Consider the following 25,312-nt stretch of genomic DNA (forward strand, 5'->3'; position numbering starts at 1 on the left):
TACTGCATCTAGGGCTGCTGAGGAGGGTTATGGAGCAGCTGTCCTGGGGCCTGGTGATTTTTAAAGGGGCCCAGGGTTCTCAGCGGCTGCCGTCAGTGTGGTACAGGCTGCATAGCACTGAAAGTCAGTCTGGGGGAGGCTAACCCCAGTCCTGCACTTTCTGCCTGAGGCCCTGCCTCTTCCCCTTGCCCAATGGACCTGCAATTCTTTCAGAAGCTCTGACAGCATCATTTTGAAGAACAAAACTAGGTAAGGAATGATTTTGTTAAGGACCACTGATGAGGGGGGCAAAGGGGCAATTGCCCCAGGACCTAGCAATTCAAAAGGCAGTGGCTGAAGCCCCAGGCCCTGAGCTGTTCATTCCAGTTAGCTCTGAGGGCTGGCTTGGGTGGATGCAGCACAGAGTGGCGCTGATGACTGGCTTCCTTAGCAACCCCCCCAGCCCCACCTTTCCCAGGGGCCTGGCGATTCTGTTGCACCCCCACCCCACCCCAGTTAAGGACACTTACCCCTTGCTGAAATCATGTTGATTGCCTGTGGTTATCTGTACACTATGCCTTACATTTTATTCAGTCAGAGTTTGTAGTGTTCTGACAAATGATGTCAAGCTGAGTGGAATGGAATTTGCTAGAGCACCAGAGGGGACTTTCGTAACTAATTAGTCATTTACTAGTCTTCTGGTATCCTTCCAAAACAATGAACTCCTAAAAAGACTGTTTCACCCATTTTCCTCCCAAGCACCATGAACCTCCTGTTGGTTAGCTGAGCGTGGTGCTTTAATTCTTTTGCTATCACCAGTAGGTTATAGGTGCTCTTGTGTCTTGCCCTATAAATCATATTTTCATTTGAACAAATTCTTCCTTGTAAAGAACGTTAACGTGTTTAGCTGGAATTTTTGTTGATTCACTTTGGCTTATGTTGCCACTTCTTACCTGCTACGTTGTTGTTCCGTGAATATGAATCATGTTTTCCATTTTCTTCTATTAGGTATTTCTTGACAATGGGACAATCCATGTGACTTTTTTCATTTCTTTCTTTATAATCTCTAGGTTTTGGTTTTTGTTTAAGCTTCCACTTTTTGCACATGGCCTGACATTCACTCAGATCATTTCCACATGTTATAAACTGCTTTATGCTGGCTGGGTCAGGATTGCGTGCAGTGTATCTCATTGCTCACAGCGATCACATCAGTAGGATCACTGTGCTAGAATGGTGACACATGTTGCATTATACATGGTTTGTTAATATGAAATAAGACCTAATGATTTTTATGGCAAGAAGTGGTGCAGTAGTTTTTCTACTGGGTCAAGAGTATACAAAATTCATTTCACTAAGAACTGAATCTGAATTCAACATAGTCTGTAGCCAAATGATTTGCCAAAGAAATTATGTAATTAAAACCATCTATATTATGTGCTTTCTCCTTGTGGCCCTACAGTTGATGTCAGCATAATTGAAATTCTTTATAATTAATCTGCCGGTTATTTTATAGAGAGCCTTTATTACATGGACGTTTCCTATTATTTCTTCTCATATATCAGTAAACCTCTGTGCCATTTGTAATCTAGCTGAGGATAACCCCTTTTCATTATTACTTTGGATAAACTCCTTCACAACTGGAGCTCCTAGTCTAGAAGCAAATCCTGCAATATTGAAGGCAGTGAGAATTTTGCCCCTGAGTTCATTGGATGCAGAACCATAATGAATTACTGTAGCCTACTTGATATTCTCCTTTTATCTTCTTAAAATAAAAACTGACCCTCCTTGTTTTCCTAACCTTTCTTCCTGCGAACAGCTGTCCGTAAAGTTTCTACTTTTTTTTGTCTGTCTGTTCCATTAGACAGTTTAAACTCTGTCACATTCAGTATATCTTTTTAATTAAACTATATTACTAAGTTTTTACAGGTAGGAATTTTGTGTATATCTCATGTATGTATTCACATATTTTGGGGCATACTACAATACAAAAAGTAGTTATAGAATAGTCTAACCAGGAACGTTAGTTATCAATCCATATATGTATTTGTAATGTGTGTTTATAAGCATTTCTATAGCATGCATCACCATATTATGGTATCTGAGTACTACATTTGCTTAATTTCTAACATCATGTTTCAACTCCACTATTTTTATTAGCAAGTTTGTAAATTGTAAATAGTAACGCATCCTTGGATTTTGCAAATCTTTGTTATGTTCCACAGGTTTATGGCCGAACAGGAAGTTGATCTGAAAGATGTTTTGAAGGGTCTTGGAATCACAGAAGTATTCAGCAGAAATGCAGATCTCACTGCAATGTCTGGTAAGAGAGATTTGTTTCCAGTTTTTTCATGATACACAATAAAGTCCTAACATTGAGAGAGGTCCATGAAGGACTGCAAAAACAAATTTGCAAATAATCAAGAACCTAGGTTTTTGTGAAACTAGAATTTTTGCAATATCTGATAGCATGTATTTATCACAAAATTGTGAACTTCCCAAGAAGAGGTTTAAGAATGGTAAAGCTTGTAAAATAATAATCTGTGGGTTTTACCTTTGCTTAAGAATGCCCTACTCCTAGGCAATGGTTACACTACAGCACTCTGTCAACAGAAGTCTCTGTCGGAAGAGATTTCCTGATAAAACTTCTGTTGACAGAGTGCAGCCACGCACGAAAGCAAATTGGGAGAGCGCTCTGCTCTGTCAATAGACCAGCTTGACTGCCGGCTGTTCTCTTGACAAAACAGGCACCTGGAAGCACAGCAGACAGGACTGCCCATTGTTCTGGAAGCCCTGTCTGTCAAGAGGGGCCCCCGGGGGCCTTTACGCAGCATTTTATGTTGACAGAATCTGTCGACAGTTGCATTATGCTTCAAAGCTTTGATGCAGAACATTGCCAGCAAAAGTGTTGTAGTTAGTCAGGGTACTCTCAACAAATCCCATTTTTTGTGTGTGCACAATCCATGAGTTTTGTTGACCAAAACCAGGGTTTTGCTGGCAAAACTTGCTAGTGTAACTGAAGCCCTAGCGTTTAATAACTAGCAATGCTTCTGTTGTATGAGTAAAGAGAAACAGAATATTATGTAACAGGTGGATGCCTCTGGAATGATGAACAATGTGGGGTCCTCTCGTAAAACAATACACATGGTCTCAGTGGTTCAATTGATTTGTTTTTTTTTATCTTGTAGCCTGAATTTAAACAGCAAGTGACTTGTCATCTCTTACCCAAAAGGCCGTTCATCCACAGCATTAAGCTATTGTGCAGTTAATCATCTCCTGTGTAGAAAAAGTACTGGAAAGGAAATGTTTCTTTAAGATTAAGGCACATAGGCACAAATAACTACATTTGCTGCCTGGTTGTTGTGAGCCGATGCCCAGGTGCCAGCTAAAGGTCCAGTGGGGCAAAAGGGGTGATGCCACACCAGCAGCTATGCTAAGCAGCCAGGGCAGGCTGGGTTCTTTGGTTTGCGTTTCGTTCGGGTACAGCAGCAAGAGGAAAGTTACACTTATTAGAGGCTTTAACAATTACCTTTTATTTATACAAAGGTAGAAACAATTTAACTAAGACAAATGATTAAAGTACAAGTTAGTACCTGAAGTTTTTAAAGGGGAAACAACATAATTTAACTTAAGAAAAATTCTAGGTAAACTAGCTAGCTTAAACTAATACAAGTAATGTGTACACAAGAAAGGCACGTTGCAGGTGTGATTTTCACCCCTGCCTCTTAGACCTGGTGGAACCAGAGTCTTTCCCTCAATTCCTATAGGAAAGAAGTATAATACAGGTGTAATTCTTGCCCCTGCCTCATAGATCCGGTGTGACCCAGAATCTTTCTCTCAGTCCCTCGGGAAGAAGTAGATACGAACCAGGCATCCGCAGTCTCGGGAGTCAATTCCAGACCTGGCCAGCAGGTGTAGGTGATTGGAACTCAAAGGGGGTGGGCTGCCAAACCCCTCTTAGACCCCTTTTGTCACGTAGGCTTCTTCCTGGTCTCAAGTGGCCAATCGGAGGAATGTGTTTGAACCCCAGGTTTCCCAGGGAAGGTGCAAGGCTCAATTTACACCTGTGAATTGTGGACAATTGGGTACCTTTGGAGGTGATGGGCGGAAATTCCCCGTTCTTCCTGGGGCAGTGATCAGGCGTGTCAATCACCGAGTTCAGCCGGAAGGGCGGCCATTAGCTACCCCATTCACTGTCTGGTTTCTGTGTATGGTAGAGAGTCTGAGTGAGACAGCACACCTGCGTTCCCAGGACATCAAAGGCTGCCTGTCTCCCTCTTTGTTTCTCTCTCGTCTCTCCCAGTCAGGGGGAGAAGAAGAAAAGGCCAAATAGGGCGTTCATGTCTGGCTACAGTTGTAAAAGCCAATGGTCAACATTTCATTTTCATAACTACCAAAATCCATTAAATTTAGAAGTTCAATTCAAACAAAATCAACAAAAGAAGATTTTTTTTTTTTTTAATGAATGTTTATGGAAGCTATTGAGTGACAATCACAGGAAATAACAGGGTGCTCTTGGTCTCTGAAGAAATTTACTCCCTTCTGTTCAGGCACTTCCATAGCACAAACTCCCGCATACTCAGTCCTGACCCAGAAGAATTAGAAACTGGTTCAGTCTCCAGGCTCTTTTGGTCCTTACTTTAGAGCTGTCAGCTATTGCCAATTAGCTGATTATGGTGGTTTAATAGGGTCTAAGGCCAGTAGGGGGCCATTATGCTCAAGTTGTCTGACCTTCTGCATAAGTAACACAGGCTATAGTTTCCCCAAAATAATTTTTAGAGCTTGTAACTAGGTAAAGTGTCCAGTCTTAATTTGAAATTGCATTGATGAAGAATCCCAAGTGACCCCAATACAATTTACTAGCTCCTCTCACCATTCAAATCATATGCTTATTTTCAGTCTGAATTTGTCTAGAGATAGCAACTCATTTATATAACAGAATCACAGAATCGTAGGGCTGGAAAGGACCTCAGGAGGTCATCTAGTCCAGCCCCCTGCTTCAAGCAGGATCAGCCCCCACTAAGTCATCCCAGCCAGGACCTTGTCCGGCTGGGACTTAAAAACCTCAAGGGATGGAAAATCCACAACCTCTCTAGGCAATGCATTCCAATGCTTCACCACCCACCTGGTGAAGAAGTTTTCCCTAATATCTAACCTACACCTTTCCCTCTTCAACTTCTGACCATTACTCCTTGTTCTGCCATCTGACACCACTGAGAACAGTTTCTCGCCCTCCTCTTTAGAGCTCGCCTTCAGGAAGTTGAAGGCTGCTATTAAATCACCTCTAAGTCTTCTCTTCTGTAAACTAAACAAGCCCGAATTCCTCAGCCTATCCTCATAGGTCTTGTGCTTCAGACCCTTAATCATTTTTGTTGCCCTTTGCTGAACCTGCTCTAGCAAATCCACATCCTTTTTATACTGGGGGGCCCAAAACTGGACACAGTATTCCAGATGTGGCCTCACCAGTGCCGAATAAAGAGGAATAACTACTTCTCTAGATCTGCTCTAGATTGGAACGCTCATATTAAATATTTGTTCCATGCAGGTACTTAGACTATAATTAGGACACGCCTTCTTTTTGATAAGCTTACCTGACTGAGGCCATAGCTGCAGGCTGAGGATGAGTTGTGGGAACTAGTGACTCAGAAAAAGATTAGGGGATCAAGGTAGAAACTCTGCAGAACACAAGCACCCAGCGTGATGCTGTGGCCAAAAGAGCTAATGTGATCCAGAGATGCATAATCAGGGGATTCTCAAGTAGAAGTAAGAGGGTATTTTATCTCTGTATTTAGCACTGATGTGACTGCTGCTGGAAAACTGTGTGTCCAGTTCCATTGTTAAAAGTATGTAGAAAAGTTGAGGAAGGGTCAGAGAGAGAGCCCGAAGAATGACCAAAGAATAAGAGAACCTGTGTTACAGTGAGGCACTCCAAAGTGTACACTCTTTATGTACAACTATATTTAGTCTTATTAAAATGCATTGTTTAATTTCGTCCAGTTTACTAAGCAATCCCAAACTCTCTGAATCAGAGGCTTCTCCTCTTCAGTATTTGCCATTCTTCCACTTTTTAAGGCATCTGCACACAAATCATTGAAACTGGTTTCTTCTAGGTCATTGATTTTAAAAAGAAATGTTAACTAGCAGAGGAGCAAAAATCAATCCCCACAGAACCTCACTGGAAATGCACCTACTTGATGATGACTCTCCATTTACAATTCTATTTTGAGACCTATCAGTTAGCCAGTTTTTAATCCATTTAAAGTCTTCAGTGTTAATTTTATGTCCTTCTAGTTTTTAATCAGTGTCACACAGTACCAAATCAAACACTTTCCAGAAGTTTATATTACATCGACACTATTATCTTCATCGGCCAAACTTGTAATCTGATCAGAAAAATGTATCAAGTTAATTTAATTTAACAGAATGTTTGTTTTCTGTAAGCCCATGTTGATTTGCACTAATCACATTACCTGCCGTTATTTCTTTATTCGTTAAGTCCCGTAGCAGCTGCTCCATTCTTTTCACTGGGATCGATATCAGGCTGACAGGCTTATCATGTGTCAGTCATCCTCTCTCTCTCTCTCTCACACACACACTCTCTTTCTCTCTCTCAAACTTTTAATGATCCAGTGAATTCCTTACTGTAACTTACATTTATATAGTTCTGTCTACCTTGTCTTAGAACACTTCACTAGCCTTAAACTGATAAACAATCTATAGCACACTTGAGTGTGGTCTGGATACTAGGAACGGCACAAAAACAGCCATAATTGCTTTGTCACTGCTATGTTGAACTGCATTTCAGTTGTTAAGCCATATACAGCGCAGTGCCCCCACACGCCACCACAGCATCCAACTCACTGTGGGGTGGGGGTTATGGAGCCCTGAGCCTCGCAAGCCAGAGTCAAGTAACCCATTGCCAGATCTGGCCCATAGGCTCTACCTGGCGCAGGGAAAAGGCAGCTCCAGAATTGTGGCCAGTCAGAGCAGCAGGGGGCAGTGCCTGGGAATGGTGTGGGACATGGGAATGCATGTGCCCCCAGAGAGCTACACCAGGTAAGTGCCCTCTCCATTGCCCAGACCCTGCCACCCTCAGGCCACTCCTGCACCCTCTTCTGCCCAGGTCTTCCACCTCCTACCTGCTCCTGTACCCCCTCTAACCCAGACACCCCACCCCCAGCCTGCTCCTATACCGTGCCACCATCCCCCAACCCTTAACCCACAGCCCACTTCCTGGAAGCCTCCTCCTAAGCTGAACCTCTATTTTGGTCCCACCCCAGACCAGAGAGCGGGGCCCCAAAATCTACAGCACTTGAACCAGCTGTGCTCTGGGGCTGGTGTGTGATGGGGATGGGGAGATTGAAAAATGGAAAAAATGGCAGTCGGTGTCCATGTCAGTGAGGTGTGTGCTTTTGCTTTTCCTTTGTGTGGCTCCTGACCCAAGAAAGGTTCCCCAAACCCTGGCCTACAGATATGGAGGAGGGTTGTTTATGCTGTAGCCTTGAGATTTCAATGCCTATTTTGCATTAGCTTTGCAATTCTGGGATGTTTTTGTCTGTTGGTTTTTCTCCAGGGATCCCACAGTCTTTCTTTCATTTTCAAGGTCCTACACTGTAGTCACTGAACTTCCATCCAGGAAGTTGTAGCCCTCGGGGTTGCAAGTTGTGGGGGAGTTGCAAGCTGTCAGCTTCCACCCCCCAAATCCCACTTTGCCACCAGCATTTATAAGTGTTACATATTTAAAAAAAATAATTTATGAAGGAAGTTGCACTCAGAGGCTTGTTGTTGCATGAGACGGGTCATCGATACAAAAATTTAGAAACATTTCTGTAGCCCTTCGGGGTTGTTGCTTAATAGCCCAGATGGATACCTGTATCATGGCAAGTTTCTTTTCTCTATTATTTCCAAATGAAAATCAGAGCTAAGTGAAGGTTTTCAAACAACAACAGATTTTAATATGAAGCTTTCTCCAAAAATGCTTGGGTTTTATTTTCCAAATTTTCCCTTTTTGCAAAGTTGGATTAAAAAAGAGAGAGAGAGAAATCAGTTCATTTTTCGTTTACCACTCTTCTTTCCTTTCCCTCCTCTTCTTTCTCCTCTTCCATCTCTTTTTTTTCCTTTCCTTTTTTCTCTTTAATAACATGAAAAAGAGAGGGAACACAACAAATAAAAAACACAAATTGTTGCCTTTTGATACCTGTGGAATTAAAAGAGCTTCCTTATTTGCCCCCTTTTCACGAAGAATATCTTCCATTGTTTGATGACCTATAATGGAAATTCTAATCCCACAGTAATTTATAGCTCTAACCCAAGAAAAATCTTGAAACAAGTGTACCAAAAATAATGTTGGACGTTCACATAGCGTATTGGGTGGTGGAACTGGGAGGGAGAGGCAATCTGTCTGCGATATATTATCAAGCAGGGCAATCCTTTTATTTCACTCCATATTCAAACCGAAGAGAGGCATGAACATTAGTGAGCAGCTGTCCATATAGGAGTGCAACAGGTTCAAGACTGCCGAGAGAATTGCCAGGCCCCTGGGTGTGGGGGTTGAGGGAGCAGCCCCAGGCACCCAGAGGGGATGGAACTGGGGGATAACCTCCCCCAGCCAGTGCTTCCCAGCCCATGCCAGCCATAGCTCTGGATGCAATTTAAAGGGCCTGGGGACCTGGCTTCAAACACGGCTTCAGTAGCAGTGCCCAGCAGGCCCAGACCCTTTCAAATTGGCATGGGGCAGGTGTCAGTTTTGTCTCCTCCCATTTGTAGCATCTCTTAGCAAATTAATTGAATTTGTATTTAATCCATGAGATTAGTAACTTGTTTGAATGTTTGTTTTTACAATTATGTCTTACAAAAGCAAGAAAGGTTCTGAGAGCCTATATATATTGCTTGGTCAATTTAATATTACTATTTAAAGACACAGAGGCACTGGCTTTATGAGTTATTACAACAATCTGTAACTCACAATACTCCCCCTTTATGTCCTATGACTAGAAAAGTGTTAATGAGCAACTTCACTTTAAATGGTCTGTTGGTATGTGTATTAATTACTTATGGTAAACGCTCTGTTCTACCTTGTATTTAGTTTTGAGGCTTTGAGGGCTTGTCCATGCTTAAAATGATATGGCTTAAACACTAGCTACATCAAGAGGAGGAGTTCTCCTAATGGGTAGGTAATTCATCTCTCAGAGAGAGGCAGTGGTTAGGGGTGCACCAATATCCTCTGAGTGTCCCTAGCTTCTGTTTGCTAGACGTTGGGAATGGATGACAGGAGATGAGGTCATTCTGTTCATTAAATCTGAAGCACCTTGCATTGGCCACAGTTGAAGACAGGATATTGGTTAGATGGACCTTAACACAGTATGGCCATTCTTATGATTAGTTGACTTAACTATGCTGGTGACAGTGTAGATTTTTTACATCTCTCAATGACTTAGTTCATTATTTAGTGTAGACCCGATCCGAGTATCTTTCCCAAACCTTAAGAGCTCTGTTTTGCTTGAAAGCCTGGGCTGGTCTGCACTGGAAGCTTAAACTGACATAGCTATGTCTCCCAGGGGTGTGAAAAATCAGCACCTCTGAGATGTAACTAAGCCGGCCTAACCCCCAGTGTAAACAGCACTTGATAGACACAAGAATTCTTCCATTGGCCCAGCTATTACTGCTCAGAGACCTGGATCACCTAGGCCAATGGCAGCACCAGCATAGATAGCATCTACCTTAAAGCATTACAGCAGCTGAGTTGTAATGGTAAAGCTGTACCCACTTTAAGTGCAGATATAGCCTTGGTGTTTTTTTGGTACAGAAGCTGGTCGAATCAAAGGTATAACCTCACCATCTTTAAAGATTATTGCTTCTAGTGGAATGTAAAGCATAAAGTACAGTTGTGATTAATGTTGCTGAACTCCGATTTTCCCACTGAATGAAGAATATGTCTGAGGAGAGGTCAGTAGTACATTCACAGTTTACTTCATTAAATTAAGAAGTAAGCATTGTTTTTATGTTACTTGGAACTTTGTGTTGACAAAGTTAACCCAGTGCTCAAGTTACTTTCCTTTCTTACAAAAGGTTTCCTTCAGGTTGTTTTGGTTCTGTTTTTGGTCTGCTCCAATGCCAGATAAGGAAAAGAAGCTCTAGGCAACAAAATTATAAGCTTGAATTTAAAATCTATCCCCAACATGCCTGGTTAAAGGGGGTCTGAATATCAAAAAGTTCTCTCTCAGATCACTGCCTACACTTTCTGTAAAATGTGGCACTTTATGAAAGTTAAATTCAAACAAATGGGAGCTTTCTTTTTGCAGTAAATTACACCTGTTTGGAGACTATTAATATTTCAATAGATAAAAGAAAATATCGAAAGGCTTTAAAGGAATAGCATTAAGCTTTTGTAATCATTTTTTTCCTCTGCTAATGTCTTTGTGTTATTGCCATGGAAGGCCGCCTGAATTTCCAAAGCCTATGGAGATCTGGTTGGAACTTCAGGATTTCCATTTCATGGAAAACTCTGAAATTTGGGGGAATAAAAAAAAGCAAAAGCATTCCATCTATGAACTCAAACTAGAAACTCTGCAACCACTTATCAGAAGGCAATTCTGAAGCAAAAAGTTTTTCAGAAAAATCTAAATATTACACCCTCACCTCTTCAAAAATGGAACCAACAATCAACTCTTAAGGACTGCCTGTCTGCTCCTGGAGGAAGGGGGAAGAGAGCAGCCTATGGAGTGCCTTGGGGAGAGGAATCCCTACTCACAAAATGTGACTGCTCTAGTCCTTTGTTCATGGTGCAACATTAGAAAACTTGACTGACCACCAAACTTCATTGTCTGGGGGATAAAGACATTGGCCTGTGATATACTTTTGATGGCCTCCTAGACCATGAGTTTTGTACGGCTGCTTTTACTGATTGCATAGCAATAGAGCTTGAGTCTGGCTCTGAATTTGACTTAGGCTTGAAACCTCTCTGAGGTCCTGGGAACAGAGATGCTGGAATATTTTTTGTAGTGGAGGTGCTGATGATGGAAACAATGTATTTGGTATTTGTTAATACTGCTTCAAGCTAGGGGTGTGGTAGCACCTGTAGTTCCAGCATCACTTCCTTAGGTCCAAGGCTCCAAGCCCTGGGTTAGTGCACTTTTGTGTATATGGGAGGGGGGCACTGGGCTTACATTATTGTGCTGACATACTCTGAGAGTCCCTGCTTGATCCAGGCATCCCAGGTTTTTGTAGCAAGTATACTAGAAGCCCTGGTATCTCGGGTCCCAGGATAGCCTGCATGGCTGGGCTGCAAAAGAGTCACAGACCTTGGAAGCTCAGCTCTCCAACCCATCAGGCGAGAAAGTAGGAAGGTTTTGATAAGAATACAGTCCATGTTTTGAAGGAAGTGTGGTGAAATTGAAACATTTCTGTGAAACATTTCAGGTTCAATGAATTGGGATTTTCTGATAAACAGATGTTCAATCAATATTCCTAATGAGCTTCAGAAATCAAATCCAGACACAGATCATTGACATCGGTACACAAAAACAGTCCAGTAGCACTTTAAAGACTAACAAAATAATTTATTAGGTGGTGAGCTTTCATGGGATAGACCCACTTCTTCTTATCCCACGAAAGCTCACCACCTAATAAATTATTTTGTTAGTCTTTAAAGTGCTACTGGACTGCTTTTTTGTTTTGATGATAACAGAGAGATAGCAGTGTTAGTCTGTATACTATTGACATCAGTGGAATTGTGTGGGCTCCTGTGTCAGCCCTTGTGATCACAGCCTTAATTTTCAACATTATTTTTTGTACCTTGGTGCAGGCACAGAACAAATCCAGAACAAAAGACATTTCCTACTCCCAAAGAGCTTATTATCTGTTTTTTCTTTGTATCTTGTTCACCTCTAAAAAGGGAAACGGACCAGTCAACTTTACTGTGATGTCTGGAATGTAAACAATGAAAGGGATGTTTTAATCCAAATGTTAACCCTTGATATAGCATTCTTGTGTGGACAAGTTCTTTGGCACCTTCTAAAGCTGAAGTTGGAAGCTGATGAAATGTTAGTATCTGTTGCTGGCCTACTTCACATATTCTGCTTTCTAGCTCCCTGCTATGCAAAAGGGAGAAAATGGAAGTTCTCTGAATCCTGACAGGTGTAATGTGTATATCTGAGGAGTTCCACAGGTGCCCAAGACTGAACATTCTGTAATTGTCCTAAAATGAAAAGAAAATCAATTGTTCTGTTGGTACTGGGAATTTTTATACAGGTTTTTTTTTTTTTGACACACACTCTAGATTTGAGATCTGAACTGTTCTGTATGGTATAAGATATCCTGAAGCATTTAAAATCTTCCTGATTAGAATGCTCCCTGTATTTTCAGGTAAACATGGTAGTTCTCACTTTGTGTCCTGAGGTGATACACGATATTTTGCATGCACTGCTGAAGTGGCAGATCTCCAGATGGCAGATCTCACCATGCACACAGTCGTGCCAAACGATGTTATAGTTACCAGTCCAGACCCTGGATCAATCTAGTGGCCAGCTAGATTGTGGGGGAGCAGAGCCTTGTCGGTCATGGTCCAATGCTCTCCTGGAGTTGGTGGCAAGACGAACGCAAAGTCCCACGGCAAATCACCCTGCTTTTATAATCCTTTTCTCCCATGAGGTTTGCTGTGTCAGTTTGTGACTGGTATGTTATCTTTCTGATACCAGTTGTTCTCAAAACATCTCTGAAAGGCTCACCCTGTAATCAGTTGTCCTTAGGGGTTCCTGCTCCATGCTTTAGAGTAGTAAATCTGCCAATCCAATCCGTTCTTGATGGGGGCAGGGGGATACACACTGATGGGGATCCTTTCTGATGCCGTGAAGTCTGTCTTCATCCACGCTTTGCCCCTCCTTTCTTGGCCATCTGGCTCTGGGGATAACCTTCACACCTTTATCTCAACACAGACCTACCACTTTCACACGTAAACAATTCTTACAAAGACTCTCAGAGAAAAGCAGAGTAAAAGGGGTTGTAAATCAAACAATTAAGGCTTCAGCCTTCAGCATCACTCTAATCTTATTAACATAGACATAATACCAAAGCTTTCTCTTTACCTGCAAAACTCTGAAACAGACTTATATTCAATTAAAGAACTTAATCAATAAAATCAATGAAATGTTACATGTTAATATGCTGCCTTACATTGCTACATTGTTAAGCCTAAAATTCAAAGTTTAAAAAGAGAGTAAAACTGAGGATAAAACTTTCAACTTCAACATCTGGAACAGAGATTTCCCATCAGGCAGTGCTTCCCTTCTTTCAGTATCCCACAGTTCAGTGGGATTCCTCCTTTGGAAGAGCTGTTCTCCATTCATTATGCTAACCGTGATGTCTTTCTGTTCCATCTTCAGTGTAGATAAGGCTAGGGGTTTTTCCTTAAATTCAGTCACCCTTGTTGTAGGATTTAGGTGTGTCCACCCCTGCCAGTTTCAGTGCTCTGTATTTGAACCTAATAGAGGCCTGGGGAAAAGGGATTTGTTTTCCATGAGTGTCAACCTCCCTGACTCCCCTAGGGCACAGGGCTGACAGGTGGTCATGCTTTGGTTCCCCAGAAACAGAGCTGGTAGGTAACAGAATAGAATAGGGAGGTAACTGATTAGTTTGGGGTGATTAATCAGTCAATAAGGTGATTCTATTAAATGAGCAATGGGAAAGAAGGTGGGGAAGAGCTGGATCAAAAGATAAATAATCTGTGAGATGACTTTATTTTCTTTTTTCCTCATCCTTCCTTCCTTCCGTCTAAGGTGGGTGGGCAATAATTTTTTGATGGGAGACCATTTAGAACGGTGCAGGTTCTGGGGTGGAGGCTAAGTGCAGAAGGGAGCTCAGGGCAGGGGATTGGGAAGCAAGAGAGAGTGTGGGGTCTGAGAGGGAGCTTGGCTGTAGGAGGGGGTTGTGACGAGGGCGGAGGCTTGGGTGTCAGGATCTGGGAGTGGGTATGGCTGCAGGACAGGATTCTGGCCTGGGGGAGTAGAGTGGGAGGGGGTACAGGGTCTGGGCAGGAGTTGTGACCTGGAGCAGGAGAGGTGCAGAGGGTTTGGTTGGTGACCTGGGCAGGCAGGGAGGGGCTGGAGTGGTAGGTGCATGCTCTGACCAGAAGGCACTTACATAGACAGCTCCTGGCCAGCAGCCCTCAGAGGCAGACTCCCTGCCTGCTGCAGCCCCAGACTCGTCAAGCCTGTTCCATGTGTGTCTCTGCTTGAGATGCTGAGAGGAGGGAAAGGCTTTGCATGCTGCTTCTGCCCGCCCCCCCCAGCAAAATCTCCATTCCTATTGGCCAGAAATTGGCCAATGGAGGCCGAGAGATTTTTGCTAGGGGACGGGGGCAGCACACGAAGCCCCTCTCCCTGGGGTCTAGAGCAGAGAGCTACATGGGAGCAGACCTACACCACTTTAAGTGACTCCCTGCTCTATGCCTGAGGGTCCCAGCAGGGGAGTCCGTGGGCCAGATACAGTGGTTTGGCGGGCTAGATCTGGCCGGCGGGCTAGATCTGACCTGCGGGCTGGAACTTATCCACCCTGATCTAAGTGTCATGCTGCAGCTTGGGAAAAGCCATATGGTGATGGGACATGAGACATTGTAACTAAAATGCACATTTTAAACTTTATTTAAGGGTGTATGGAGATTGCTTGGAAAGAGAAATGTGCAGTGAGGGAGCATGCCCTATGACATGCCAAAACACTGCAGTTCATTTAGCGCAAAATTAAATGAATTTGTCTCAATACTTTACTTGGAGTGGTAGCTTCACAGGAAGAGTAGGTATAACCTCTTGGCCTCTTGATAAATGGTTCAAATAAACCATTTGGACAAGTGGTAAAATGCAAAAATAAGTAACAATCACATGTGACCATATCACATATTTTTGGGGATGATCTTCTATCAATAGCTGTTATGTGGACACCAAAACCAGTAAATTTGCTTAGTCCATAAGATCGACAGATGTGCAAAAAATAATACAGTGGAGGCTCTTTCTCACGGCTTTCTAGACAACAGCAGCATTTCTGAAACCTTAGAATAGAAGCCTAAAGCTTCTACAGGATTTAGCAATCTCCTGTATGTGTTACCACATGTGGTCATATAAGACATGAGTTAAGGCTTTTGTGGAAGAGATGGGAGCTGATGAACTGTGAGAGCTAGTTCAGTTCTGAGCCAGTGTAGTTAGTGAGACGTACTGGAGTCTTGTGGTAGGCAGGGCTATCTTTCCTCTCAGTTGTTTACATTAGCTTTGGAACCATTATCTTTTGTTATGAGCGAGTGCTGACAAATGAAGATCAAGTACAAGAATATTCCCACGGGCCTTTCCTGTAGCGATGATTCAACCTGTTGAGTTAACGATCTGATGGCAGGTATTGTGTACTAAAGGTTTTGTCATGCAAGGCTTCAGAAATGGACAGTTATTGGATTGATTGATTTTTTTTTTCTTAAGTTAAATGTTTTCAAGTTGATTTACTTCCCTGTTTCAAATACTCTATTTCTTTTCCAGCTGTCTATTTTATTCTCTTGTGTCTGTATAGATATGTCATAGCTCATACACTTCGTGGGAGTATATGCACAGTGGAGGTCTAATCCAGTGTGTGTCTAACTTCTGTAACGTATTACTGGGATGTGGTAGAAGATTGTTAAAGATACTGTTGTCTAGTAGTATAAGAGCCTACTGCCTGGCCCTTGGATGTTCTGATCCTATTGCCTTTGAAGTACATAGCAAACCTTCCAAAGAAAACAGTAGGATGAGGATCAAATCCATATTGAATTGTTGTGTGGATTGGAGCGGGGGGAGCAAAGGAGAGAAAGCCAAGGGCCCAGTCCGACACTCAGTGAACTCTGAGGTGGTGGCAACATTTTCCATCATCATTATTAGTTACGAAGCTGAATCCTTGGTGATCACTGGTGGTGATTCTATTACAATATAATCTGACATTTAATTTTTACAGGCAGGATGGAGAGAAAATATGCATGAAAAGTTTGGGCTGGATGGCGTGGCTACACACACACGCCTCCCAAAAATTACATTTCCTCACTGGTTCCAAATGGACAGACAACAAACAACACTGCTTATTATGTTACATCCCTTCCACTCCCACTCTTGGCCTGCCTGATTTATGTAGAGTTTAAGAACAGTCAGAGCTTGGTCTCAGTTGGGGTTCCCAGGTGCTCTTATAACACACATAATCGTTTAAATAAAAATATGATCAAGAAAAAGGCTTTTTAAACCCAAGATGGAAAAAGAAGCCATCACAGCTGAATCTGTAATTGTAATTGTTGTTCCATTTCAGATATTGGACGTGAATAATAAAAGCTTTTTCAAGCTTCAGTTTTACTAACCCACCTTAAAATGTCTTCTTTAATTTTCGTCCCCTCAGATAACAAAGAGCTTTACCTTGCTAAAGCAATTCACAAGTCCTTCCTGGAAGTTAACGAGGAAGGTGCAGAAGCTGCTGCTGCCTCAGGTACCCTGATGCTGAAAACCTAAATTAAATTATAGGGCTGGCTATCCTGCATTAATTGGTATTTTAAAAATGCCTTGGTGCAAAGCCAAAAAGCTGAGCACTATACAGCATGAGGACACAGTATGGCAAGTATCCTGGCTTCCCAGAGCTGATGCTGGAAATTGAAAATGCCAACATTTTCTTAATATGAATGTGTCATAAAGTGCCTCAAGATTTCCTTTCTGGGACTGTGAATCTTGGCAGTTTGGAATGGTTTGGGATTTTAGTTTGCTGTCATGTGTGATTTGCTAATTGAGAAGGTCTGTATGCTTTTTTTTTTTTTTTTTCAAAACTATTAGAAGTACCTTGGAGAAATTGTTGCATTTTAATAGGCACATACATGGGGACGTGAGCTGCAATGCAATAACTAGAAAAGGCTAGCTTTCCAGCAGTGATGTTTCAAGGGCCAGCTAGTCAGAATACTCAGTTGTCACAGGCAAGTCCTGACTCTCCCTATTGCAAATGAGTTTACTTCATTTGCCAGCTTGCATTATTACGACTTCTCCCCATAAATATTTGTACCATTCTTCAAGCAAGAGAAATGCAACACCGTTTCCAGTGAATCCCATTGATGCTTTTGAGCTCAGTGTCTAATATTTGTGTGGGCCGATATTATTGGCATGCATAACGTTTTTTGTTTTGTTTTGTTATTGGCAATGCAGTAAAAATGGAGAGTCAATAAAACATGGGAAAATAATAAAGCCTTAGTGAAAAATGTAGCTTTCTAAATATCAGGAAATGACAATGGCCCAAAGTCTGCCCATCTCCTCATTTATTTAGCCTTTACTTTGATTCATTACAATTCAGTAAACAACAAAAAAGGCTTAATGGAAAATTGCACAGTCAGCCCACACTCTTAACTCTTTTTCTGTCTAATAAGAAGTCACTGTGAGGACCAGGACAGGCTCAGAACTCTATCACAAAAAGTATGGCTGGTGATACTGTCTCCTGTAATGAGCTTTCCTTTGAAAGGAAACAGCCTTCATTACCAGGAGCTTGTAAGTTATAAACTGTTCCATCATCCCTGGAATTAAATTGTCACTGTCCATTGTTAATCATTCTTGGAGCATAGATAGACATGTAATTATGTTGGAAGTCTGCTTCCTTTTTGGTTAGATCATGCTATTTCTTGCTGACAGTGCGGTCGTGTAGGTTTTAATTCCTATTCATGGGCTTTACAAGAATGACTTGTGAAGTAGTTAATCCCTGTTAATTTAAAAGGAGAATATGCAGAAGTTACCGTAATACCTGACATGCTGGTTGTGTTTGTTCTCTCCCCTTTAGGAATGATTGCCATTAGTAGAATGGCAGTGCTGTATCCCCAGGTTATAGTTGATCATCCATTTTTCTTTCTGATCAGGAACAGGAGAACAGGTAAGCATAAGCAGTTTGTGAGCTGCTTTTTCACTGTTTTCACTGAATCTCCCTCAGACCCAGGTAGCAGAGGCTCTCTGTTTTGGATCAATAAGCTGGTCTTGGAAAGTTATTTTTTCTTTACTTTCTACTTGGCAGTGCTTTGTGTTGAGGGATTTTAGCTAATCTTTCATAACGCACATTCCTGTAATGTTCCTCCTAACCCCACAGGAATAGCCTGGAAAATTCTTATCGCTCGCTCGCTCTCTCTCTCTTTTTTTGGCGGAGGGGGTGGTAAGTGATCATAGAGAAAATTCATAAATAAACTTACTGAGAGTTGAGACGCTATTCTTCATTTGTAATTGGCAACCATAGCTCAACATTTAATTTCGTCAGGACAGTCCTGACACCCCTTACGTTGTCAGCATTTTTAGAACACATGCTCTGACTTCAGTAACAGTGTTGTTGTAAAAAGTCCCTGAGAATTGCCCCCATGCCAAGTGATTTTCACAAGGACAGATATAGCTGTTATAAATAATTCTCTGGGGCCATTGATATGTTTTGTGGCAGGCATGGATGAGAACAGTACTTGCTGGCAATATGGGCTCTGATGAATCAATTTATCAGTTTGATATTGATAATTTATTCTGGATAATATTGTGGCTATGACAGGATAACAAACAGCTTGTGGCCGCACTATAGGTGTTAGGACATCTCATCTAGCAAAATTCAGTACCTTGAGTTCACAAGGGTCTTAGTTAAGCTGAGATCAGTCTGGCCCAGTATGTTCCAGATACATTTTCTTAGGATTTAACATTCAGATTCCAGTACAGGTTGAACCAGACCAATGCCGGACAAAAGAATTTGTCAAATAAGAGGTCAATATTTTCCAACACAAAGTTTCCCAAACTTTATATAGTTGGGGCCTGGGTTATTTTCAGTACCTTTTTTTTTTGTGGCCCAAAAATATAAATGTGTATTTTAAAAATGAAAAATGAATAAATATTCATTGTTTATTATTTATTCACAATAATAATGGTATGTAGTGATGATTTGTATATTTTCCAAGGACCAGCATTTTTTTTCCAAGGACCAGTACTGAGCCGTGGACCGCACTTTGGGAAACACTGTACTAGCACGTTACCAATACTTCCACTGCTTACGGGGCTCTTGGAAGACATTTAGGGTTACATTATAGCTGAATAACAGCACAGAACACTAAGAGCCAGGACTGGTGGTTGGAAACAGACTTTATGAGACCAGGGGAAAATTGGCCATGCTCATAAGTGGTCATCTGGCTAACTGAAATCACAATGGATTATGGCGTTTGCCGGCTGAGATGTTCCGGATTGGAGAGGTTAAACCTGTACTGCCTAAAGATGTGGTCCCATTGTGTTAGGTTCTAAACAAACATTAACACCCTTTGTCACAAACCTTACATCTGGTGAGCTGGGCATGCCAGAAATACCCTGTCAATGTACTATCCAGCAAGATGCAGCTATAGTTAGTTAGATTCACATTGCTTCTGAATGAGAGCATCCGCACAGGGTTTAAAACCACTATAATTTATGATCCTTTGCTGATTGTCTTGTTAGGAACCCTTCCAGAGCAAGACAGGGATGGGAAAGCTAATGGGCTTCACAGAAAACTCCAAAACCTCAATAAGAGGATGGCTAGTGAGCCATTTATACATCGAAGATGTGCTCTGTGTGGTGACCTAATGACTGCAGACAGTCACCATAGTGGTGGAGGGTAGAACCTTTTGCCTCTTGGTATCCTTTCATAGGAGAAACAAATCAGTAAAACATCAGATTTCCATTCTTTGTGTAGTCACTGGAAGTCGTGCCAATGAATTCAGTGGTAGCAGGAACATGAAAATATCATGCATTGCCCATGGGTAGGTGCCTATATTTCAGTCAGTGGTAACCAGCACCCTACTTGAGATACTCCGCTTAGATGCCAAGGACTGAATGTACGTGGAGACTGAATTACCCAATTAACATCAGTGGTGGTCCCTCTGAAGCCCATTGAAGTCAATGTGCATCATTATTGGTTTTAGGGGCTTTGAAGAAAGCTTCTGGAACGTTTTGAGGTCCATTGATAGGGCTGTGAAGAAGTTTTCATTGCTTCTATCTGTGTAATATCTGTTTTGAGTACAAACAGAAGAACCCCTTCTCTAAGGGTACCAGCCTCTCATGAATTTTAAACATGTACATTTGGTTTTGGACACATGCAGTTTGCACTATGAAAATCTGTCTTTGTTGGATAATGAATAAATAACCAATACTGCCAAACAAAGTAAAGGAGTTTAAAAGTGTTTCCCCCGTGTGGTTCTGATTGGTGTGTTCTCTCATTGGATTCAGGTACTGTCTTGTTCATGGGAAGAGTCATGCACCCAGAAGCAATGAATACAAATGGCCATGACTTTGAAGAACTTTAACTCCATGCATTAAAAAGGAGGGGAATAAGCACACTGCATTTATAATTGATACGTTTAAGGTTTGCCGTGTTTGATAATGTACCTTAAGACACTGTTTAAAGTGCTTCCATATGGTTTAAGTTACAAGCCAGCTTTATGGAGGCAAGCTTTCAGTATTAAAATAATAGTTCTTTTGCAGTCATTGTGATTGCTGTGTCAGCCCTTCAAATAAAATTGTTTACACGTCAACAGCTATGTTTCTTATTTTAGTGAATTGTAATGCAGACGTTTAATTTGTAAGTACTGTATTTGTTACATCTCAAAGCTAACATGATCAGTAAGGCCAGATTAGAATGTCTTCAGTTTTAGCTATTACCAGTGGCAAGACTTGACGAATTATTCACCCATTTTTATTAATAATTTGAAAAATGTAGTCTCTCTTGAAATATTTGCAAATAGATTGTGCTACCTTGTAATTCATTCATTATCTGAATGCTCTTATGCAAATTCTTTTTTAACTCCCTGGATTGATTGTGAACTGTTCTGAAAGTAAGTATTTGGTATTCACTGTGCTGGTTCATTGTGATGACTTTTGGGATAAAATCCTGACCTCTTTGATGTTGGTGTAAAACTCCAACTGACTTCAGTGAGACCAGGATTTCATGCATGGTGACTTATTCTGTTGGATAACTGTGGTAACCCTTCTTCTGTGAAGAGTCCCACGTATGAATGTAAAATGCTGTTTTTGTGGATATTCCTGCATGTGACTTTGAAATCCACTTTCTATGAATGTCGATGCCAGTAAAACTCAAATTGCATGAATGTTTGTGAGTAGTGAGCATGGCTGAACTGAAATAATTTACATAATCACATAAATAATTGTGGGTATCCACCCCTCCTCTCTAGTGTTTTGCCTTTCTCTACTAATTCTAGCTCTGCAACTTGCTCACAGTAGTGAGCAACAAGGGCATTTCTACAAGAAAGACTTTCACATAATCCTAAAATGTGTGAAAATGATGTTCAGTTTGTGAAATAAATGACTAATGAAACCCAGTGCTCTTTCTTCCTAAATGTCTTCTTGAGAACAAAGTGCCAGATGGAACAGAATGATACATGCAACAATGGAAACATTAGGTGGGAGAAAGAATGCCATCCCCACTGACAGGAGGGAAGAGAAAGCACCCACCAGTGCCAGACACTGACATATAGTTTATCGCTTCCCACTTTGTGTAAAATATAAAATTAACTCAAATTACTGCCAAAGGTGAAAGGGTAATGAAAAGAAGATGGTAGGGCTGGAATCCAGTCTGTGGCAAAACATGCAATCGTATGGATAAGAGGCAGTGTGGTTCTTTCATACAATCAGTAGGAACTTTGCCTTTGAATTCAGTGGGAGCAAGATTAGGCCTAATTTCTGGAAAATTTATTGGCTGGGTTCTAGGTGAAAGCATTCATAGATTTTTTTTTTTTTTTTTTTTTTTTTTTTTCCGGGTAGGTTTTCAGTGAAAATCAAGCCTTTGCAGACATGATACACAAGAGAAAGACCATCCAAAACTCGACACCATATTTGTGATACTCTTTTATATGTTCTCAGGCTTAAAGTTTAAGCCTAGTATTTAGGCCAAAAAGCTTGCTGAGTACTAGGAAGAAGCATTGAGAGCAATGAAAGAGGGATGTTAGTGGAGGCTAGTTACAAATGCTTCATGGGAAACTGTGCAGGAGGATCCATGCAACAGCTGGTACAACCCACCCCCGGCTGGCTGAGCCATTTGAACAACTATCTGGCAGTACCTTCTGCCGTGGAGCTGCCCCAGTACTACTACAGATTGGCCTCACAAAATGTTTCTATGTATTATGTTCTGGACTCTTATTAAGAACTTGCAACCCCAATATCACATCTGCAGAGAATCCTATTTCCTGTTCAGCACCCAAATTAACACCACAGTTGGAATTTATATTTTTATAGATTCCAAGGCCAGAAGAGACCCTGGTGATCATTCAGCCTGACTTCCTGTGTACTTTGTGTACTTGGTTCTGCCTTAGAATAGGGGGCTGTATTTGTTGACTTCTCAAGATCCCCACCACCTTATATTTTTGGGATTTTTATAATACAGGCCATAGAACTTTCCCAAAAGAGTTCTTAGAATTTTCACTTTGGAAAAAACATAATGCTTAATTTTAATGTTGTCAGTGATCCTCTAGGTAAGTTAGTCCAGTGATTAATTACCCTCACTGTTATATTTGGCCTTGTTTCCAGCCATTGCACTGTGTTAAGCCTTTATTTGCTAGATTGAAGAGCCATTGTCACCTGTATGTTTCCCAAGATAGGTACTTAAAGTTATATTCAAATCACTCCTCAACCTTCTCTTTGGTAAGCTACAGAGATACTCAAGGAACTCAAAAACAACAAGAAATCCTGTAGCACCTTATAGACTAACAGATATTTTGGAGCATAAGCTTTTATGGGCAAAGACCCTTTTCATCAGATGCATGGGGGGGTCCAGAGGAGGGTTTAAAGAGGAAGTCTTCGTCAACTCTGGCCCTCCCTTTGACCAACACTCCCTTTTTAAACCCTTCTCTGGAACCTCCCCTCCCCGGCCTCCCATGCATCTGACAAAGTGGTTCTTTGCCCATGAAATCTTACACTCCAATATATCTGTTAGTCTATAAGGTGTCACAGGACTACTTGCTGTTTTTGAACAAACAGACTAACTCGGCTACCCCTCTGATATTTGTCCAGGAACTCAATCACTACACAGCAGTGTTTCCCTTTTTCATTTGGCCACAAAACCCTTTTAAACTCAAAATAGTTTTGCAGAACCCCATTTCCAGGCTCTATCTTCCTTGACCCCAAACTCACCCCCAATCTCCAGGCTTTACCCACTTCAGCCCTCAGCCCCCAAATCTGCTGCCCCCATTCCTAGGATTAACCCACTTCAGTCCCAAACTGGCCCCCAGGATTAACCCTTCCATGGCGCTGGCTGGGGAGTCTACTCTGGGTGGCCATGCACCCAGCAGAAGGAGGGCTATTGTGGAGGTGTTCTGTCAAACCAAGCCACGCCCACTGGAGGTAACAAGGTGAGTGAGGGGCTCTCTGTGGCTCCCAGCCCTGCTGCCACTGAAACAATGAAACTAAATTCAGTTGGTTTAATGACCAGATACCTTCCGCTGCCCTGCTCATTGTTAAACCAATTAAATTTAGGTTTGCTGTTTCAGTGGTGGCAGGGCAGAGCCACGGAGGAGTTGGCTATTGTAGTGGAATTTTCTCTTGGAACCCTTATTTTCACTTCATGGAACATCATTTGGAAAACACTACTATACAGCATAGTTTTGGTTTTGGTTTTTTCTATCTTGCAGTCATTCTTGTGGAGGTTCTTGGAAGTATCACCAACATCCTCCTTGAACTGTGGAGTGAGTTAGCATCCGTTTTCCACGAGCCTATGTTGATGGGCTCAGATTATATTATCCCCTGTGCAACCTGTTGATTTTAAAATGTCTAATTTTACTAGCTGCTGTTAACATCCTCCTGAGAAACTAGTGGAAGGGGATTAATGTTCTTATATAACATGGCATGACCTGTTTTTCCTCTAAAACAGAGAATATTTATGGAATAAACGTGCCTTTCTGGCATTCCTATTAATAATTTTATCAGTCCATTCTAGTAATAGACCAATGCTAGGTTTTTTTCTGCTTTTAATATAGTTAAAATTATTTTGATTGTCCTTATTCTGCTGCTAATAAATTTTTCTCTTGTGTCCCTTAGTGTCCCGTATTAATATTCTACAATTCTAGCTTGTGATTTATATTAATTTTTATTGACTTTTTGTTATATATTAGTACCTTCACTTTCCTTCTAAACCAACTGGTGTTTTTCAACCAATTTGGCTTTCTTCCATAAACTGTGGAATTGTGGCTTTTGGAAGATCTAATAAGGTGTTATTGAACAATTTAAAAAACAATGAAAAATGCTGTGACACTTTATTGACTCTCAGATTTTTTGGAGCATAAGCTTTTGTGGGCAGAAACATACTTTGTCAGATGCATCTTTGCCCACAAAAGCTTATGCTCTGAGAATCTGTTAGTTTATAAGGTCCCCCAGGACTTCGTTGTTTTTGCGGATACAGACTAACACAGCTACCTCTCTGCTATTGAACAATTTAGTCATTTACCCTTTTTCTGATTAATTTCTTCAGCTTTGTGAAATTGGGCCTTTCAAAGAACCAAGTGTATCTATTACTGGCATATCTGCAATAATTGGGCATTATACAGTGAAATTACTATGGTTCTGCTGAGGGGGCGTGCTAACAACCATATGGTGTTTGCAGTGAGACTCATGGGGTGGGAGGGGGGAGAGGAAGGAGGCAGTATCTGTTGGTGGATCCACTGGCCCTCACACATGAGTATGTGGGAAAAGTACTAGCCCATAGTTACAACTGGTGTTGTACCTTACAGTAGTGACAGCACATAAAACTGATGCGGGTTTAAGATGAGGCTCCAATTCTCCAAACTTCCCTCCCTTTCCTCTCCCCTGCCACCACAGAAAAATGGCTGAAAGAACAGCTTGGGGCATTTATTTTATAACATCCCCTGGTGAATCAGGAAAGCAGTCTATGTGATAACGATGCATCTAAAACCAATGGCCAGGTTCTGCCTGACCGCATTCACTCTTTGGGTGATCAGCTCATTTATGCATGCCTGGTGCTTGAAATGCATGAAAGCATCTATTGTGTGTGAAAATATCTCCTGGGGGAGAAAAAACGCTGACACATTTTTAGAAGACTCCAGCATTTTTTATATTAAAATTGGAATAAACAATTTTGAAGAGAGCAAACTTTAAACTAACTCTGTCCCCATTCAGTCAAATCTGTGGTCTTCAAAATGTAACAGACTACTTGAATTTTTATAATGGTGCTGCATAAACTGAAGAAATACTTGTCTTCAGCAAGGCCAGAGTCCCCTGGGGATTCCACTCCTTGGCCAGAACCACCTAGGAATGCTCCTTGCCAGCAGTAAAGTTGTTATAGAAGTGATGGCTAACATATGAATCAA

The 25,312-nt window shown here is 41.5% G+C and overlaps 1 protein-coding gene across 1 annotated transcript in view; it reads left to right on the plus strand.

Annotated features, from left to right (window-relative positions):
* Positions 1–21,367, plus strand: part of SERPINI1 (serpin family I member 1) — a 90,733-nt gene extending 69,366 nt beyond the window's left edge. The window contains exons 6-9 of the mRNA XM_075003911.1: positions 2,202–2,299; positions 16,366–16,452; positions 17,776–17,865; positions 20,208–21,367. Coding sequence (XP_074860012.1) covers positions 2,202–2,299; positions 16,366–16,452; positions 17,776–17,865; positions 20,208–20,284 — 352 coding nt within the window. The 3' untranslated portion in view covers positions 20,285–21,367. The remainder of the gene's footprint in view (positions 1–2,201; positions 2,300–16,365; positions 16,453–17,775; positions 17,866–20,207) is intronic.
* The last annotated feature ends 3,945 nt before the right edge of the window (positions 21,368–25,312 follow it).

Source organism: Carettochelys insculpta, chromosome 10 (genome assembly GCF_033958435.1).
Source record: "Carettochelys insculpta isolate YL-2023 chromosome 10, ASM3395843v1, whole genome shotgun sequence".
NCBI lineage: Eukaryota > Metazoa > Chordata > Testudines > Carettochelyidae > Carettochelys > Carettochelys insculpta.